Here is a 21001-nt window from a genome sequence, read left to right as displayed (position 1 = left end):
AAGTAACGATTCTAATCGGTCATATTTTACGTGGTCTAATCGCGTAATAGTTCTCCCACCACGTCATCAGATGGCGCCAGGCAGCTCATTAGTCGCGCAAATCTTCATTGTCTAGTAGCGTATCTTAACAACTGGCTGTAAAAATTATTCATCTTTAGAAACACGACCGAACAAAGTGGATAGGATAAACCTTTGTCTTTCTTTATCAACGAGAAATACGAATTCCTGTGATCTGACGATTAATTGAATACTCATCACTGCGAAGTGGAAGTTCCAACAGGACAGACTTCGAGGTAATACAAAGGAAGCATGTATGTGTGTATGTACCTAATAAAGGAAAATTTTCTTTCCTAAGAAGCATAAAAAATTATCTTCTATGACCCTTATATTGAATTTTCTTTTATCTCAGTAAAAAAGTCTTCAAATGTGACTTGTAAGCCTTCTAATTGCCTTTCAGTCACATTTAAAAACATTTTTATCCATAAAAGAGGCTTCATAGTAAGAGCCTATAAGATTTATTAAAAACAAATTTTTTTCTCTTATTGCCCTGACGGTACAAACTACTAAAAGATGTCTTAAGGATGTCCAAAATATGCCTTCAAGATATCTTTTAGTAGTTTGCACTGTGCTGAGTGGATGTACGATTATGTTGCGAAAAGTGTCGTAACCTTTCTGTCACTTGTAGTCTGTTTGTAACTGAACTGTCTGCACTAGCTTGTACTTGTTCTCTTTCTCTTTTTTCACACCAAGCCACAGTTATCTATCTATAAGAAGTATATCTATCTCCTTTTAAATTGCGAAGGTGCACTAGTTCAGCTACAAAGAACAAACTTATTGATTACATGTAATTCATGCTGACGCCACATATGTATGTGTGTATGTGTGTCTAGGAAGTTTATTCATGAGATTTGTTACATTTAATTAAAAAGTTATTTACACATACGTATATGTAAACAACCACCCACACCGCGCGCAAAGGCTAATCGCATTTGAACGTATCGAGAAGATAATCGATCCTTGATCCAGAGAGAATCGAGCATCGATTCATCGATCGCGCTTCACCCATCTCTAAAGTCGCACTTTTACCGTAGGTGCACTACGGTCGTCGTGAACGCAAGGCTATTTCACGCGAGACACGAGACGACGAAGATGGCCGGTTCAGGAAACGGTTGTAGTGCCGGCACATTTTTGCAGAAGCTCGGTCTGCGGCCTGTCACGAAATGCAGCCTCGCAAAATTCTACGCGCCGGCATTCGGAGCGGTCTCTTACACCGCGATGTCCATCGATGTCATGAATCCTAGTCTCGTCAAGTGAGTAGTCACGACAGAGTTTCTCCCGTTAACACACAGTGGATCTGTATGCAGATATTAACCTTCAATGATGTCTCCAGTGACTGAATTCTTACGTAACTCCGCGAGCGGAAGATTTTTCATGTTGTAGGTTGTAGGTTAGGAGACTGAGCTATTACCATAATCTTCACACGATTAAATAGACTTTGTATCTTTGTTTCCGATCGATGATATTTCTGTTCTCTGGCACGATGCAAAGAGATATAAATAATATGTATAAAGACCAAGGATACAAAGTTTCGAAAAGATTCGTGTGTCTGTAAGGATTCAGTTGCAAGAGAGACAAGTTGAAATTTTCATGCCATCTGATGCAACTTAATTGTATTGTTGGTAATATGTAATTCGTGGAGATAGAGAAGAACAAAGAAATAATTCTGATTTTCTATTTAGAGTATTTCAAACAAAGAATGTTACGAATTTCTTACTGGCCAGTACCTTGTTTGGCGTTGGATCATATATTTACACACGTGAGCACATGAAGAGCGCACCAAACCATATGAGAATCCTATACAGGTGAGAATTCTTATATCAGTAGAGTATGTACCTATAAATACACATGAATAAGAATTCAGCAAAAGTTACTTCACCAATTCTTTTGAAATATAGAGTGCGAGAAAGATAGTTTAAATTGGTTTTCAGGAAAAACTAAGTGTGAGAGATGGTATTAATTATCAGAATATGACAAAATTTAATATTTTTTTGTTTATTTTCCTAGATATCACAAGCTATTGCAAAAAGTGTGAAAGTTAATATATACAATAAAAGATGTTATAAATGAATACACATATATGGACTTTGTATTATTTACAACATTAACTCATAATGTATTGCAAAAAAGCGTCAAAATTTAAAAATTTACCTTATATCTTGACAAGCAATGTTGTGAAGCTGCACTTGGTTTTTGCTAGGAACTACCTTTAGTTATTTACTCTACCATGTATCTCAAATTGTGATGATTCAGTGGAGTGTAACATTTCCTAAATATTTACCTGTTCCTAACAACATACCTTGATCTATTATGTATTGAATTTGTTGTTCAGTGGCACTGGTGCAGTATTGCTGAGCTTTGGATCGGTCTTAATATGGGCAGTACTTCGAGCCATAATACCACCGAATCCAGCCCTCTGCACAGTAGCTGGTGTCGGCACGGGACTGACGCTCATGAAAGTTAGTTCGAGCTATCTTCAGTTTGTGGATGGACAGATAGCTAAAAAGTAGGCTGCTTTACTATGTATTTGTTTTTCTTTGCTTCTGTTTCATTGTTTCTTTTTATACATTATGATCGAAACCACAACTACTGAATAACTTCACCGAAGAGAATCGTAACAGGGCAGAAGTCGTAACTTGCAAAACAAGATGAGATATAAATATCGTATTGATACATTTCATTCGATTCTTTTTCCTTTTTCGCGACAAGACATCTTTGAGAATGTATTATGTGTAACACAGTTAACGCTATGCCCGAATCAGTAATCTCGTATCTATGCATAAGATTTCTTGAGTACAAAACCACAGAAATATTAAGCAATCAATATAACAATCAAAACTTAAATTGTCATGTCGCGCAAAATTTGCTATCGAAGATTTTTGCATTGAAAATTGTTTTTTACCATTTTTGATGAATATTCTTAAACGTTCTGTCGTCTCGATATCGTTCACCACTCGTGCAACGTTGTTATTGGCACTTGATAAAAGTCCTTTATTACACCAGATAAAAAGTGCACGTTCTGAAAACTTAGACAAATCCACGATAGCGTCGGCGCGCTTAGGAAGCCGGAGGATACGTGCGTCGTATATTTTAAGCTGTTTTGTAAGCTGTATAGCATTCGTACAGGATGCCAGACCATGCGTCGTCATGTAGATAAACATCACAACCGTAAATATACACGTGCGAATCGTACAATTCGTACGGCACGGCAAAAGGAACAAAAAAAGCTGAAACATGAATTCCTTTACCTGTCCAACACATATCCGTCGACATCCATGTGTTTTATTTCCATTATTTGGAGAAAAGAAAACTGGAAACGTAAGAGTAGAGAGAGATAGAAAGTCAAGAATAAGCGAGACATCTCGTAGTGGAATGCGAACCACAGCTTGGTCCCCTTCTACCACTTTCCGCTTGTTACCGAGACGCGCGTTTGTTTCTTCAACCTATTATCGTTTATTTATGCGTACTGTTGCACCCTCGTGCGATTAAGGTAAATAGCGATTCAGATAAGAGGGACTTGTGCGAGCAGAGCAAAATAAACAGACGACTCGCTGCTGATACTTGACGCGAGCACCGGCTGATCTCGCCACCATTATAGTCGATTGCGGCGTATAATACAAGAGAATGACAACTTGCAGCGTCCATTATTGTACGTGCAATAATAGTGAAAGAAGAACCGAGGAAAGGGACAGTGGGACTTTCAGTTTTTTCTGAGTCGCGTACGTGCGACGCGCAACGTTTACGCTCGCCGACTGCATCCTGAAATTAGTCGCAATTAAGCGCGATTGATAGGAAGTCCGGACCTTGATGTCTTATCCTGTACACAACATTGTTGTCGATGCGTCGCCATAACCGCTGAAATTATACGATAATTTATCTCGTTGAGAGAGCGTACGTCGGGAGTCGGAAACATATCATAGAAGCCTTTATACACGGTGTCTTCCAGAACCACCCACGCGTCTTTTATTTGCAAGTAAGATACGTGCACTTTGAATGAGTATTTCCCTAATAAAAATTCCGAGGTATTGCCGATGAGTCGTAAAGCGACCGCGATTCGTCGTGATGAAATGAAACTTCGAAAATGCAAATTCATTTTGTATAACTCCAATGACGGATTTCATTTTAGCAAATTGCAATTCGAGAATCTGTCGAAATGCGCAGGAATGGATCGTAAATGACGATCATGGTATTTTCATCGAGGAGAAATGGAAGGAAAATCGATTGGAGAGAACTCTGGTATTTCAAAGATATGCGGTCATCGATCGACTGCTGCACAGTAATAGCATGCCTCGCAGTGCCTTAGCGCGGTCACCATTGTTTCGGTACATCACGGGTAGTGTGGCACGTCGAACTTTCCAACGACAGGCGCTCTCGACGCCATTCGATGAAAACGTATATTTCTGATTCGGAGAGAAGTTCCCGAGAGACACGTCGCGCGAATTATTTATCACGATCGATTGGTAATTGATTTGCGTCAAGAATAATATATACGTGCCTTCCTAGTCCGTAAATTCAATAAGCTCTTTCCTCAATCTGGAAGGAAGAACACAGAAATCCCTTTCGGATTGCTCTGAAAGCACATACGTGGACCTGTTTTAAAGAGAATGCGTTTGAGAAATATTCTAATTATTACTATTATTCTCTTATGAAAAACAAACACTTATTGTGAGAACACGTAATGTTGAAATAACGCACAAATCACACGACACGAGAGATTTATCGTCATTTCCGTAGCAAAGGTTAGGAAGTAGAATGCGTGTTAAAAAATATATCCCCGTGATAATAATTTATTAAAATAACCATTAAAACGCGCGGCGCATGTAGATTAAATTTGGATTCGAGTATTTTCTCGGTAAGTTTACAGATTCGTTCCTGTGTTACATGCTGAGCGTCCGCGTTTCTCACGCCATCGCCAGGCGACCTGAAATCGTGGCCAAAATTCGAAACATCAAATGATTGGACTATAAAGTTTGACGCGGGGGTTTCCGTGGGGTTTTCGGGATTGCTGATTACGAATTTGTGGTCCAAATTACAAAATTCAAAATGGTGGATTCAACATGGCTGCGAAAAGTAAGATACGTCGACGGATTCGGCTACAAATGTTTACTCGGGGGGTTTTGAGGTCGCTGATTACGAATTTTTGATCAAAATTACAAAATTCAAAATAGCGGATTCAATATGGCGGCGAAAAGTGAGATACATCGACGGATTCGGCTATAAAGGTTTACTCGGAGGTTTTTGAGATCGCTGATTACGAATATGATATCTAAATTTAGAAATTCATAGTTATAATCGTAGTTATATTAAAAATAATTTATTATTGCATTGAAACACCTGCGATTTGCCTACGATAATTGTAGTTTCCAGGGTCTTCCGTGTGGAGGATGTAGTGTGATTTCAGACCGAGGATCCTCATCCAGACTGGGATGAGGATAAGTCCTGAGGAAAGATGACCCTTAGAGACTTTGTACTCATCGTACATACAATGGGATCTATAGAATCGATTGATCTAGGGAACAAATCTTCAAGATTATTTCACTACTTTTTCTGTTATGATATTAGCAGGACTTCCTATAATTTTTACCTTCTTAAGGCTAATATGTCGCATATAAAAACCTGAGGCAACTCGATCGTTACAAGGAATGCGGTGGACTTTGTTCCGTATGCAGCACTGAATATAGACTGCATATAGATAAGGTATATTTCAAATAGTTGTATTTAAAATAAAGTATTTGAGAAACAATTTTAATATACAGTTTTTGTTGGTATTTTTGCATTAACCACTTCGCTGGCAGAGAAAATCAGTATCAACTGAATCAAAAATGGTGACATCAAAATGTTGCTTGATTTTTATAAAAAGTACTAAAGTACTTTTCGAGTCGCTGAATACGAATTTGAGATCAAAATTTGAAGGTTCAAATTGACAAAACTAATTTCAGATGCGAAATCAGTGACCTTAAAAACCTCCGAGTACCGAGTTTCATCCAGAACAAGTCACTTTTCTATTTGATCCGCCATATTGGACCCGCCATCTTGAATTTGAAATCTAACCTCAGATTCAAGAGCAGCGATCCCAAAAATTCCCGAATACCAGGTTATATTAAAATCAAGTCACTTTTCGCATTTTGGTTCGCCATAAATTCCGCCATTTTAAATTTTCAAATTTCGAGTTCACATTCGAAATCAGCGACCCCAAAAACCCCTGGATACTGAGTTTGATGAAAATCTTGCTAACGAGAAAGAAATAAAATGATGTGCGCATTAGTCCGTTAATGTCATTTTTGGTGCATCCTTTATTTGACGCAAAAATGCGTCAATGCTAGCGAAGTGGTTAATAAATGTTGAAACATCATTAAATAAATGAATTAGCTATAAAGAAATATGTAGATTTAATATATCTGGTGTAATTTATTCACCAATAAATTTTTCATGTACGTACGTTATCGATTCTCTCCGCATCTAAACTTCACACTAAAATGATAAAAATGAGGTAACAATGAAATCGCAATGATGCTGGGTCGCCTTGCGTTCAAAAGTGAATCTTTAACAATAATGGTTAAAATTTTCTAATTCTCTCATATATGTTCTCATACATGTTCTTGAGTGAGTGAGTGCAGTGAATATCTTCATGCAAGTAGAAGTGACGAAGTGCGCAAGGATGCGTTTTAAGGACGATATTTTTGAAAAAGATGAAAACGAACAGAAGTGAGCAGGTCAAGCTTAAAGTATACATTCTAACGAATAAAATGGTACCTCATTTTTTTCATTTCGGTGTGAAGTTTAGGTGTAAAGAGAATCGATAATGCGTATATATGCAAAATATCAATTTATATGAATAAATTATACCAGATATACGAAATCTACATATTTATTTATAGCTATTTCATTTATTTAGTGATGTTTCAACATTTATTAATGCAAAAATACCAACAAAAACTGTATATTATGTAATTATTTAAAAATACATTAGTTAATGTATTATACTTCCTCTTATTGATTTTGTGTAGTTTTCTAAGTTCAGAATACCGTACAATGATCTTAATTGATGAATATACATGTCGGTTTTTAAATACTCTGAAGTATCGACAAAATGATAAACAGTTTCTTTTATTTAAATTTTATTTCAATACTTAGTTTTTGGCCACGATTTTGAGTTGTCTGGCCCATTGTGCATCGATCACGAGAACAGTCGTTCGTGGGCTGAACGCTTCTCGATATCGTAATACTTTCGACCGTGGAACGTCCAGGCTCAGCTCGGCACAGACCATCGATACTTGAAGGCACTCTCTCTTTCTCTTACATGGTAATTACAAACGATAGATCTATTTACGTTAGAAAAAATAACGCCGCAAACTCTTTTTTTCTCGCTGGCACGCAAGCGAACGAGCGAAAGTGTATTGAGGAGGACTCTTGAAAAATCGCATGTTCGAGCGAGAAATTCTTCACGCGTCTGTCGCAACAATCGGCAACATCGTCAAGGAATTCATAACGTTTTGCTTCGGACACCCCCGGACACTCTCGTTGAACAACATCGTCTCTCGCCTTACATACATTACACAGTACGTTCCGATCGATGGCTGGATCCGTGAAGATCGATCGGCAGAACGCCGATTCGTCCTTCGACCCGACCGTCGATTTCAGCCAAGACGCTATCCTTATCGTCACCGTCAATCGTTCCTTAAACTTCCCACGAATTTCCCCGGTGCTGGATCCCCTTCAACCGTCAGATTCCTCAGCACTGGCGAAACTTGGCACCGTTAGAAAGTCATTAAGTGGTTATTCAGGTCGATCCCTAACTGTAGGGATGTAACGACGAGTCGTTCGCGTTTACGACCTCCTGCTGCTGCGTCGTCGGCGACGATGTCGTGGACGACGTGAAGGCGCTCGACAAGGCCTCGACGATGTTCTCGGTCACCTTGTCGATCGCGCCCGCGAGGACGGTCGTCTCGTCGTGGGAGTGCCGGTGGCTGGGATGATCTTCCAGCCTGTGCTCCTTCTCGTGGTCGTGGTCATGGTCGTGATGATCGTGCCCGTGCCCGTGGTCGGACGCGGGGCTGGGGCTACCGTGCGAATGCGAATGCGAATGAGCGGCTGTAAGAAGAAGGTAATCGTCCGTGAGATTGTTTGTGGGATTTCTTGAACGAGAGAAATCAGATTGGCGAGAGCAATCGCGGCGTCTTATGCGCAAGACGCGAGATGCAATGGAAAAGGTAGAATTGAAAGGGATTAGAGTCAGTGAATCTATTTCTAATGACTCGTGCATTCCTTTCTAATCGACGTGAGCTCATTGTTGAGAACTAGTAATAGAACGTCTCTGTCGGACGCTCGTCGTTTGATCGCATTTGCCACACGGAGAAAAGATTAGAAATTCTAAAGCCCGATTTTCACATATCGACTTCAACTTGGTACTGAAATTGCACTCTGTGTCAGTTTAATTTGATTAATCAATTTGCAGTGAGTAATTTTATCCAGACGAGAAATTACTTTTCACTAGATATCGTGAGTTTGTCGATGTCATTGTGGGATAACTGCAAAAGAGTCCCTGATTTTCGACTTCAACTCGACGCGGAAATCGCGTTTTAAGTCACTTTATTTTAATCTATCCATTTCCAGTAGGTAATTCCCCAAATAGCAAGGCGACGTCGAAAGACGTCGCTAACGTCAATTATACGTCATTAATTCGCCATTTGACGTTATTACGTTTGCTGGATTGCGATCCCGAGATGAGAAATTAGCTTTCATAATTAGATATCATAACATTGTCAGCGTGAAACAATTGCAAAAGAGTTCCTGATTTTCTAGTGTTACTTTCAACTTGGCACGAAAATCGCGCTTTACATACGTCATCTTTACTTTGATCGATTAATTTGCAGTAGGTAATTTCTCAAATAGCAGGGTGACATATTAGTAACGTTCCTAACGTCAATTATATATCATTAACATTATTATCATTAACATGTCATTTAACATCATCGTGTTGGCTGATCGGGACGAGGAATTACCTTTCATTAGATATCATAACGAGTTGGCAATGTAGAATGATTACAAAAAAGAAGACGGTTTGTTTAAAGCGCGTCGTTACGGTAGCGTTCAGCATTATGATCCCAACTATCATTAGTCTCAAATAGCATCAATCAAAAATATTTAATTAGTGACAACAACGTGCTCGGTACAATTAAATAATCGAATAAAGAATTTTCTGAAGAAGATATCACGATTTTATAAACAGCGATATCGATCTGTTTTGTCTGTTCTTCTTACAAGGAATCCCACATAGGTGTTTAACTCCGATTTGGGTGAGCTTGAAATATATTGTAATTCAGAACAAAAGAAGAGACATGTATTTTTACGTGCCCAAGCGGATTTTTAGGGGGCAAAACACCCTTTTGAAAAAAATCGAGTTTTTCCTTTAGGAGCATATTTTGTCAAAAGTATAAGAGATAGAAAAAAAATTCTCTAGACAAAAATTAAATGGTTTTAGGAGTACTTTGCAATGACAAAATCAGATATTTGAAAGTGGCAAAGTGATGAAAGTATGTTGACAATCATAACATTTTTCAAATACCTGATTTTGTCATTGCAAAGTACTCCTAAAACCATTTAATTCTTGTCTAGAAAAATTTTTTCTATTTCTTATACTTTTAACGAAATATGCTTCTAAAGGAAAAAACCGATTTTTTCAAAGGGGTGTTTTACCTCCTAAAACAGACTGGGCACGTATGAAAGAAATAGTAAAGAAGAAATTTCTTCTTTTGGTCTGAATTACAATATATTTCAAACTCATTCAAATCGGAGCTAAACATCTATGCGGGGTTCCTTGTTAGATGAATTGCTTGAATTGGTGTAATATGTTAGAGCGAAACAAAACATATTTGTCTCGCTCTAATTTATTGCACCGGTGCTCAGATATACCAGTCAGAAGGTGTCTGTTTTAGCTTCGTGAGGTATTCGCGCGTTCGATCGCGCACCGTTAGTTCCGTCACGTGCTTTCGGCAGCCTCGTGATCGCCGCGCTAAATCCGCCAAATAGCTCAAACACTGAGCGATTTCGTCACGGAACGCGTCAAACGCCTGAGAAAGCGCTCGAAAGTCGGTCGGATGGTTCGTCTACGTGCGCATCCCCGCGGGTCATTGCCATGGGTGGAGAGAAAGCCCTCTCGACGGACGACGAGATCTCATACGAGATCGATTCGTCTTCGTGCCGACACGACGCGACGCCGGGCATTCGTCACGACAATGACGAGATGACGCTTCTCTCTTGACAGCCCTGCGCGGTATGTGAAAACGTGCGCCTCCGAAGAAGTGGGTTGATTCCGCGCGCAATTTGCCAATCATATCGCAGCCGGCGCGAGTTGTGTAAAAGTTCACGTCTCGCACAGCGAGCGTGTAGGAGTAACACGCGAGCTCGTGTTTTATACAAGGTAAATGCACCATTAACTGGTTAAGGAGCGTTTTATCTACATATACATGTATGCGCAGAATCTAATTTTGTGGAGTCTGATTTATGGATCCTCCTCTTTCTCTCCTCTTTCTCTCCTCTTACTCGTTTGTATTGGAGAAAGTATGATTAATGATATACTATATATTATATAATATAATTTTTATATTATTATTTTTTATATAATTATATAAAAAGTTATTATATGTTTATATAAAAGTTATTATAAATTATATAAAAGTTTTTATATAATTATTCTTTATATAATTATATAAATATTGTTTTTCTTATATAATTATATTGTTGTTTTTATATAATTATATAAATTTTGTTCTTAGATAGCATGTAAATGTTTTTGAAACGTTTTACAAACGGTTATATGAAACGTTACATTGCTTAGAAAACGTATGTGTAACCAATATGCACAATGCCTTCTAGAATGTAATGACGCCCAATAAAAGTATTTTATTATTATTATTATTATTATTATTTTATATATATATATATATATAAAATATTATAATTTATATATATATTAATATATATATATATATATAATATTATATATAATATTATAATTTATATATATATATATATATTATAATATTATATATAATATTATATATATATATATTAATATATATATAAATTATAATATTTTATATATATATATATATATAAAATAATAATAATAATAATAATAATAAAATACTTTTATTGGGCGTCATTACGAGATCGATTCGTCGATTATTCGTCGAATAACATGATAATACACAATATGTACGGCAAATTGACCCAAATCTCGAAGAAGCATCGTGTCTTCGAGAGTCGCATCTTTCGAGCTCCTCACACTCTCGCGGAGAAGGTCGACATGGAATTAAGATTGCATAACAGGTGGCATATCCGCGTAGATAACCGTTATTACACCGTCTATTCTCCCACCTCCTGTTACTTTCTCGACGAAATGACACTCGCGTAATCCGTCTAGTGTTATTGGATATCGGACGCCGCCGAGGTAATGCGTATCATTCACGTGCGAATTAATGCGACTCGCACACTGACGTCGAGTTACGTCGCGTTACATCGCGTCATTGACATTTGAATTAGGTCTCGTCTTCCTTATAAAAATTTCGTTTGATTGACGAATTAACGATTAGTGAGGCGACAAACCCTATCTTAAAGTGTAAACAAGTATTTCCTCAGAATCTTTCGCGCAAGTGAAGTATTTTGATTTATTATCGTACTCGACTTTGACCGGTACTTTATACAGTTTAACGTCACATGTTTTTCTTGACCTCAGCATACGTGAGAAATAAATCGGCTCTCGCTTAAAGGTAGGAGCAAACGTTCGTTGGTGTTGCAGAACACGCGACGAAAGTGTGTTGACGAAAGTTCGGATAACTTCTCCGTTTGTGCCAGAATTCACGTTCTATTTTTAACTGACTTGATAAACGGTGATTACTAGGAAGAAATAAACAACACGAATTTATCGGCTGGTGTTGTCTTGAAATTAATGAATCTTTCAGTTCCGCGTACTGTATGTATGTGTATGTTGACAGAAACGAATTATTACTTTCACTGCAAAAATCATAGTCATTTTCGAGGCCAATTATATCTTTTACGTTATTGCAACAATAATAAAGTAGTGATTTGCATATGATGTTATTGTCAACAATCCTATAGCATATGGAGAAATATTGTAGTAGAAATGGCAACACAATTTTTGGAATCTTGGACCATATAGAATTATGACCGAGATTGCTATTGTATAATGCTTGAAGATTAACATACTATAAAATACTATATGTACATATATGTGTTTAAAAGTGTTTACGCATTTTTGATTTTTTTACTACAAAATTACTTGGATGTAATTACTCGAATGTTCTTTATATCATTTATCAGTAAAGTCCAATTGACTATTTCTGTAGTAAGTTACATTATAATTTCATTATAGTCACAATATTTTTCCCAAGTAGCATTTGCTATAAATTTCTTTAATGATTTCATCATGTAATCATCTAATCGTATAGTCGCGTAATCTCCCGTATGTATACACACACGTCTCCCGTACAGACGCACTCATGAAATCTGATTGCGATATATCGACTTGTTCTTACGATAAGATCAGCTGTTCGCGCGTCATTAAGCTCTTTAAGTCGGAATATCCCGACGAAAACACTACTTCGCTCGCACGCGACGAGAATTTTGCCATAATTGGCCCTCGGTTCGCTCTGACCCTGACTTTTCGGTCGTTGTAACTTGGCGTTTCGCGGAGCAAGATCGATAGATTGAACGAGTAAGAGAGGTAACACGTGGGGTGTATCAAGGGCGTACCTGTAATAGGTTTGCACCGAGACGGACGATCAGCCAGGTCAGGAGAACTCCTGCCAAAACCGGCTTATTGCGAGGTAACCATTTCGTACGGCCAGCTGAACTGGAATGGGTTACATAACGAGAAGATGTTTGTACGCGGGTTTCCGTGATTTACAGTGTGGAGGGAAGACTAAACGATTATTCAAACGACTGAAAAATTAATGAGCGCTAACTCGACGCTCCTCGTCGTAGCAAGATGGACTTCGAATTCTGAAAAATTCAGAACTCCTCAAAAGTTCTTATCAGCCTCCAAATTCAGAAAAACAAATCTCCAAAATTACTTAAAAGTTTCCAATATTAATGACGCGTACAAATACACGTGCTGATAGATGAACGGACTGGACAACAAGTGGAGGTGTAGAAAATCAACGAAGAGACGATCCTTTTGGAACCTTAAAGGATTGTCTACAATACTGTAATTACATCTTACAGTCGCAACACTAATTTGTAAGCCTGTTTTCTTCACGTAAACCCGTGAAAAATGAAAAGTTTTATTGAACCTGTCAATGAAACTTTCCACTTTTCTTAAATTCACGCGAGGGAAACAGATGATCGATTCATTAACGCTACGTCTTTAAAACATAACTACGAGCGCATTGTAGACGACCCTTAATGGAGCTCATGGGAGGACTTTCATCCTCGACAAAGGAAAAAGGCACGAGCGTTGTTTACGCGCGATTCGTCGGCGACATGCGGAAATTCCCCGCGGTCACGCGAAGGGAAACGACAGGCGGACACGAAGGACACGCAGCGGACGATAATGCGTTCATCCGGCATCGGTATCGCCGGTCACGATACGCTCCGATGCGCTAGAGACATGGCCTCGTCTTCCGGGAAACACTCACTGACGATCTGCAGGCCCAGCATCAGCGTGAAGCCGACGATGATCGCGACGAGTTGCAGCAGGCCGCTCTTCTCGTTCGCCCTCTCCCTGGCTAGCACCTCGAAGAACACCACGTAGAGCAAGGTGCCGGCCGCCATGCCCTGAAGTATAGTCGGCGTGGGCCCCAGGTTCTCGCTGTCGTTCTTGAAGTGGCCCAACGCGAGTCCCACGGCGATTCCGATCGGCGTCACCATGGAGAATATCGATAGATAGGCGAGGGTGGTCCTGGTGGAGGCACCGGCCGCGTAGAGCTCCATCCCGACGCAGAAGGAGATCACCAGCTTGTGCGTGGCGATCGCAGCGGCCAGATACACCACCGAGCTGATGGACGGCTCCAGACCCACCGCCAGGCCCTCGAATATCGCATGGAAGGACAGGGCTAACACGGTCAGCAGACCTTGCACCGACGTGTTCTGCGTCAATAACGCGCCGTGCTGGTGGCCATGCTCGTGATGCTTGAAGCGCGGGTAGCTTAGCTCAGGAACCGCCAGCTCCGGATCAGACGCCTTCTCGACGTCCTGATGTCTCATGTTCAAGCTGGCGGGTGACAAGACGAATATAGCCGGCAAGACCTTGTCGTCCTTGGCCGTTTGATCAGCGAGGTCGTTGGGATGGAGTCTCGGTCGCTCCACTGCTTCCGCACGCTCCTCATTTTCCTCGGGATCGTCAGTGTCCTTCCAGGTGGATCTGGTCGTGGACATCGTGGTGATCGAGCCGTTCGTCACCGCGGCCGTCGACGGGCCCGTCTGACTGTTGTTGCATCTGCGCACCGACACGGTCCTGTAGAGCAACGCCTCAGACGAGTCGGGCTTGCTAGTGAGAGCGGCGTGCACCGCCTCCTCGACCAGGTACACGAGGAAAAAGCCGCCGCAGAAGAGCAGCTCGGCCAGGCTCAAGGTGCCCAAGGTGGGCAGCTGGCCGTTGGACTGATGCCTCTCCACGCTGGCGCGCACTTCTGGCGCCAGGTGCAGGAACGTAGTGTACAGGAGTACCCCGCCGCCGAAGCAGAGTAACAGCGACTTCAGGAGACCCTAAGGACGATCACGTGATATTTTGGGACCCATCGGGCCTACGTCTGTTATGCGCGAGGTACGCTTGAGTGCTCGGAAGTTTGCAAAGCTTCCTCTACGGTACCTACAATCGCTTTTGGAATCGACTTTGTTTTCCTGGTGAGGACTTTTGACAAGATACGAAAGTGTGTCGATGTTCTCATTCCTTCTTGATCGTCATCATCGTAAACATCTCGATTGGACTGAGTCTCTCAGATTTAAACGCCTCAAATCAAAATATCTTAGGCTTCTACGGAATTCCCCCGCTACGGAATTCTGGATTGACGTCAGAAGCAAGAGAAAACGCATGTCCAAAATTCTTGCGTGCCATTTCCATATAAAAAGATATTTGTATGAAAGAACACTTCTGATCGCTTAAGTATACCCGTAAAATACCGAGAAAACTATATTTTTCCTTCGACAGCCGCAATAAATAGCCGTAAAAGTAACGTGACATGCAACCTTTCTCTTTAACCTATCTTTTCTCATGATTTTGACACGTTCACTTTACGACTATTTATTGATTATAGCTATTTGAAGTAGCTCCTTTCGTACAAATATGTTCTCATTTGAAAACGGCACGTAAGAATTTTCAGTGTATCGTTTTTCACTCGACGTTACAATCAAATATGGCCGCGGTAAATAGCTTTAAATTACAGGAAATGTGCAAAACGGCGGTATCTATTCTCGTTATTCTCTTTTTTGAAAGATGCTCTTCGTCATTGAATATTTACAGTTTGCGGATTATTGGTGCCTCGCCAGGAAAATCCTGTCGACCGATCTGTAAATACAGATTGGAAGTTATCCACCCGAGAGCACTTTGTACATTGATAAACGGCTGCTCCGGATGCATTATAATTAATACGTGATCGGTCAACTCTCATTATCGAGTGAAAACAAATATTTTTTGCGAACGTGGCTTATGGCGATCAAGTATTAATTCGTCTCGACTTTGTGCCACATCAATCCGCAACGCGTTAACAACTAAAATTAATGCGCGTGTCTCTCATAGATATCGTGCGTGCGAAACGATAGATAGTCAAGAATTCCGCAACGAGCGGGAAAACAATTCGATCAGCGCAAGGCTCGATCTACAACAGATGTAGTAAGCTTTCAGCCTTCTGCTCTAAGCCCTAAGTTGTGAGTTAGAGAATTGCCGAAATCATACCGATCTCCTAAATCGTACCTCACCAATTGTTTCATTATTATTGAATATGAATAACGAAACCATCTAAAGATACAAATGACAAATAAATAAACAATGCGAGAAATATAAACACAAAAATTGTCAGATTATATCTTATGTGCGTGCTACAAATATTAAAAAAAAATCAGTTACGATTTAGGAGGCCGGTACGGTTTCGGCAACTTCTGGTTGGATTTCTGGTGAAAGGCGTCTATTTCGTTGCCAAAGGTTGTAATGAAGTTCAAGGGACAATTCACACCTTGGCAGGAAAACAAGAAACAGAAAGGCAGAAGCCAATCAGAACTCGCGCTGGTAGAAAAGCAGAATATGTCGACTACCGGCTGACCACCAGCGCGAATTCTAATCGACTTCTGCCTTTCTTATTTTTTACTTTTCTGCTAAGATGCGAATTCTCCCTAAGGCTTGGGGATCGCAACGTCTGCAGTGCTTTTTGCAGAAAATCGAAATAAAATGGAGGAAAATGAAATGACCAGAAATGAGACGAAATTATACGTTCAGGGCAAAAAGCAAATTGCTAAAAGCTTACTACACCTATTGCAGGCCAGTCCTGGAAAAATTTTCTTCGTGACTTTAACGTTGACTCGACGGCCCTCTCTCTAACGATTTGGCGATTCAGTTGACACAGAACCGAGCTCTCCGGAGACACCGCGAATCGATGTGCACCGAGGACCTGCGGCCTATCCCTCGGACGTACTTGCGAGTCCGCGACGGGAGCGGAGTCGACGCTCGACGAAGACGCGTTAGACGCCGAAGTGGAAGTCGAGGCGCTGGAGTGATTGGAGACCGCGCGACGGCGTTTCTTCAGCTGCTTCGTCCTGTAAAGACCCACCATCAGTGGCAGAGCTCCCAACGCTAGAGAGCCGAAGCCGAGACCGATCATCGCGCCGATCTTCGCTATCAGGAGGATGCTGGACGTCGCTGAATCCTCCATCTCGCTGTTCGTGGTATCGTTCACGACGAGCAACGGGGATCTCGTGGATGATCAGGAGGTGAGTGATCTCTCGGTTATTTCTCAACAATTTCACGATCGCGCAATACGCCAAGTAGAGGCGCGGTGTTTCCGTCTCGAGTCCGTCTCACGATGTTACGTTATCTTGTCACTTGGTCGCTTTCTCTCTCGCGCACTCCCGTCGACGATCAAACTCATCTCGTAATCTCGCGGTGATCCCGACTGTCGGGGCGGCGTTGCGTCGGAAGGTCGAGAGGCGGTTCCCGCCTTCGAAGGCTCATGTCCCCTCACCGGGAACACCACGGACGATTCGCCGGTGTTTCTGCCGCCGGTCTCGTCGCGGCTGGAAGCAGCAGCTCCGAACCGCGAAGCGACGAACTGCGAAGAGCGAGAAGCAGCACGCGCCGCGACGACTGATCGGACACTCCGGTCTGGATGGGAACTCGGCTCGGTCGGACCCCTCGCCGCCTCGTCTTACATAGTCCAAGCCGAACCGTTTCCTGCCCACTCCCGGTCGCTACAGTCATCCTTCTCCAGCGACCACCCGGTAGCGTGCAAACTCTCTCTAGCTCGCTTGCACCGCGACTGATCGTCCCTCAGTGGCGTAACTAACGACCTCGCGAACCGTCCTCTGGGAGGTGGGAAGGAAGCCCTCCCCGTCTTATCGGGCTCGGCAGGAAAAGTTTGGGGAAAAAGAGAGAAAGGGAGAGAAGGGGTACGTGAAACGCGTGAGCGCGATAATAGAGAGAAAGGAAGGACGAAAGGGGAAAGTATCGAACAAAGGAGGAGCTCTCGACAACGTTATTGTTAAATCCCGTCGTGAACTTGTCGTTAGTGTTGCAAATTGAAGAGCGCCCTGAAACTCACCCTTAGGTTCCACGCTCCCTCTCGTTCCTCGCGCAGTGAGGCACTTTCGACACTAATTACATCACTGCCTCCACTTTGTGCCCGACGAAGAGCTCATGACATTTCCTCTCTTTCTTTCTTGTGTATGTACACGTGCACGCGTAAACGAGAGAGGTCGACAACGTGAAAAGTTCATGTAGGGGCACGCGTGCAAGCATTGTGGCTCTCTTATGTTTGGTAACAATGTCACGAGTGACATCTGCGTGCGTGTCGGACTGTACGGGATATGAATTCTCGAGTGTAACGGTACGTCGAAGAAAAAAAAACGAATAGGGAGAAGTTCAGTGGTGGGACTACGTTAAAATAATAGCAAAGAAAATAATAGAAAGAAGTTTCCTGTCTGTACAATCACGTACGACAACTCGACGAATCGTTGCACGTGATTGTGCAGACAGGAAATTTTTTTCCATTTCTTCGTCTATTTTTTACATAGTTCTATCACAGATATTTCAGGCTCAGGAAATTAGGGCTCTTCGAGTTCTAATTTCGAAGATCGAGTTCCGATCGATGCGATTTCCTAGAAAAGAAGTCTAAATTTGTTTTTAATTCTCCTTGACTCATGTGATTTTCCAATACTCAAAGACTCATGTCCTCAACTCTCTTTTATCGATGAGGATGCTTTTAAATGTGGTTCTAAGTCAATAATTGGTTTAATAATGATAATGATTAACCATTAATGTATTAATGAAAGAGAGTTTAAAATAAGAACCGAAGAGTTGCAACACTCGGTCTGTGATTTTTAAATAATGAAAATACACACATCAGAAGTCGATTTTCAACATGAACTTTGGTTTCTAATTACGAATTCTCACACTCGATGACGTTTATGCACTGAGAGAAAGAAATGGATAATCTAACTAAAATTATCGTTATTTTTTGCCTCAGCAATATTTTTTGGTTGCTCTAACAGGAGAATGATAACAGTAACATGCGCATAAAGTTATTGTCGCTTACATTATAGTAGAATTTAATTTAAAAAAATAGTTTTCTTGGCCACACATAATTTATAGTAATTATTTTTCTACATGACTGTAGTTACGAATACCAAAAATTGTTTTTCTCAGTGTGGTTTCGAAGAAGCGTCGATTTTGGGTCTCAGTTTGAGAGATCGCTATCCTATTTCCCGAGGCAAGGGAATTAATTCGCATAAACGAACAGGATTGAGATACGGTTGTGAAAAGGTAAGAGCGAACATTGCACTTGCGTTCGTTGCCTTTCCAAGGCGGAATTTTGCAATATGAGCCACCGCGTGCACTCGCGCCTGCCGGATGACTATTTGAACCGACACCTATCGCACTTTCACCCTTTTCGAGCGAAAGGATATCGCGGCTTCGACCGCTCTATCGAGCGCGACAAAAGTCGTAAAGCTCAAAAAGCCGTGAATACGTCGTAAAGCCGCCGGATGAACGTGCCCGTTGTTCTGCGTCGTCAGTTACGTCGATAACAAAATAATCAATCCGTTACATTCACTTTCGCGTCAGTTCCTTTTCTCGCTTTTTCCCTCCCCCCGTTCTCGCGATCGCTAATAACAAGCAGTGCGCGAAGGCATGAAGGATAAGCTCGAGTCACGCCCGAAGAAAAAGAAGATAGAAAAACTCGTACGAAGTGAGTCACGAATGTGCAGCGGGCATGTCGGTTTTTCGCGTCGTTCGCGTTTTCTGGTTATTGTCGAGAGCGTTCGAAAGGCCCGGCACGGCGGGGAAATTCTTCCGCGGGACGGAATCATGCCGCGTGAATCATCGGCAGGATGTCCTTTGCTTCACGCGCTACATTCTCTTTTCTCTCCCACACGCGCATTCTCTCCCACCTGTACGGAGATCCGCCGCGTCAAACGCTGACCTCGGCGAGCCATCGCTTATTCTCCACCTTCGATTTACATACGCATGTACGTCGGCTGCTCCGACAGGTGACTGTACAGAGCGATTTATCGCTCGCCGACACGACAGTCGATCATTCGTTCGTCCATCTCGACAAACTTTCGGCTAGCAGATGCTAGTTAGACAATATCGTTCTAGTTTAACACGTTTGACTGTGCCACCTGTGACTCACTGACGCTGTAATATTGCCGCGTCGTCTCACTGCTTTACGTCTAAAGGCCGATCTACATTAGTCGTAATCGTATCGTAACGTTGTGACATCGCAAAATTGTAGCATCGTAATGCTCGTGAGTGCTGACCAGAGTTAAAAATATCAATATATCAATATCAATAAATCAATATCAATAAAAATGTCAATTAAATTCGCCTCAATTTAATAATTGATTTGAGTAAGTAATTTCTAATTTAATTAATTGACGATTAATATAAGTCTATTCAATTAAAACTATTTTAATTGACCACTGACTTCAAGAAATCTAATTAAAAATCATTCAATTAACAAGTGATTTGAAGTAATTCAATTGAAAACTGTTGAATTAACGATTAAAACGACCAAAAGTAATTAAAGATTATTCGATTAACGATTGAACATAGTCAATATAATTAAAAGTTATTTATTTGATAATTGATATAAGCAATATATATATATATAAAAGCATATATTCAGCTCGGTTTGTTACCATGAGCAAATAATTACGGTTACAGTTTCGATTGACACATCGATTGGTCAATCGTCGTGCTTTTCGATTAAATTTGCTTATATCAATTGTCAATTAAATAATCCTTAGTTACATTGACTATGTTCAATCGTTAATCAAATAATCTTTAATTACTTTCACTCGTTTTAATCGTTAATTTAACAGCTTTTAATTGAATTCCTTTAAATCAATCGTTAATTAAATGATTTTTAATTAAATTTATTGAAGTCAGTGGTTAATTAAAATATTTTTAATTGAAAAGGCTTATATTAATCATCAATTAAATTCGATAATTAATTGAAAAAGTAATTAATTAATCGTAATTCTGGTGCTGATTGTCTACATAGCGTGTAGACAATCGTATATGTGGCTGGTATCGACCAATCAGAAATAATTAACAGTAGCGTACCGAAACAGAGATACATAGTACTGTTTGTTTGAAAATGGAAGAAAGAGTAACACAAAAGTATATGCTTTTAATGATGAGTATAATTACTTTTCGTGCTATATATATATATATATATATATATATATATATATATATATATATATATATATATAT

General features: G+C 40.7%; 2 protein-coding genes across 24 annotated transcripts in view; one reads left to right on the top strand and one right to left on the bottom strand.

Moving 5' to 3' along the window:
- Window positions 1–156: 156 nt before the first annotated feature.
- On the top strand, window positions 157–3283 carry LOC116845401. The gene is made up of 4 exons (XM_032818046.1): window positions 157–293; window positions 1092–1310; window positions 1740–1862; window positions 2390–3283. Exons 2-4 carry the CDS (start codon window positions 1150–1152, stop codon window positions 2565–2567), a joined length of 462 nt encoding a protein of 153 aa, XP_032673937.1. The 5' UTR covers window positions 157–293; window positions 1092–1149; the 3' UTR covers window positions 2568–3283.
- A 1543-nt stretch (window positions 3284–4826) lies between these two features.
- The window catches only part of LOC116845398 (zinc transporter ZIP1-like), a 52518-nt gene continuing 36343 nt past the window's right edge, over window positions 4827–21001 (bottom strand). For 22 of the 23 annotated variants that reach the window (XM_032818018.1, XM_032818026.1, XM_032818019.1 and 19 more), the window contains one exon: window positions 4827–8148. In XM_032818018.1, coding sequence (XP_032673909.1) covers window positions 7850–8148 — 299 coding nt within the window. In that variant the 3' untranslated portion in view covers window positions 4827–7849. Of the gene's footprint in view, window positions 8149–13715; window positions 14785–16703; window positions 20115–21001 lie in introns of those variants that run through there. The other variant, XM_032818016.1, reaches the window with a different exon arrangement.

This window comes from Odontomachus brunneus, unplaced genomic scaffold (genome assembly GCF_010583005.1).
Source record: "Odontomachus brunneus isolate Ranch 3 - 2012 unplaced genomic scaffold, Obru_v1 Obru_scaffold_051, whole genome shotgun sequence".
Taxonomy (NCBI): Eukaryota; Metazoa; Arthropoda; class Insecta; order Hymenoptera; family Formicidae; genus Odontomachus; species Odontomachus brunneus.
Note: the sequence above shows the minus strand (reverse complement) of the source record. Positions and strands in the feature narration are given on the sequence as shown.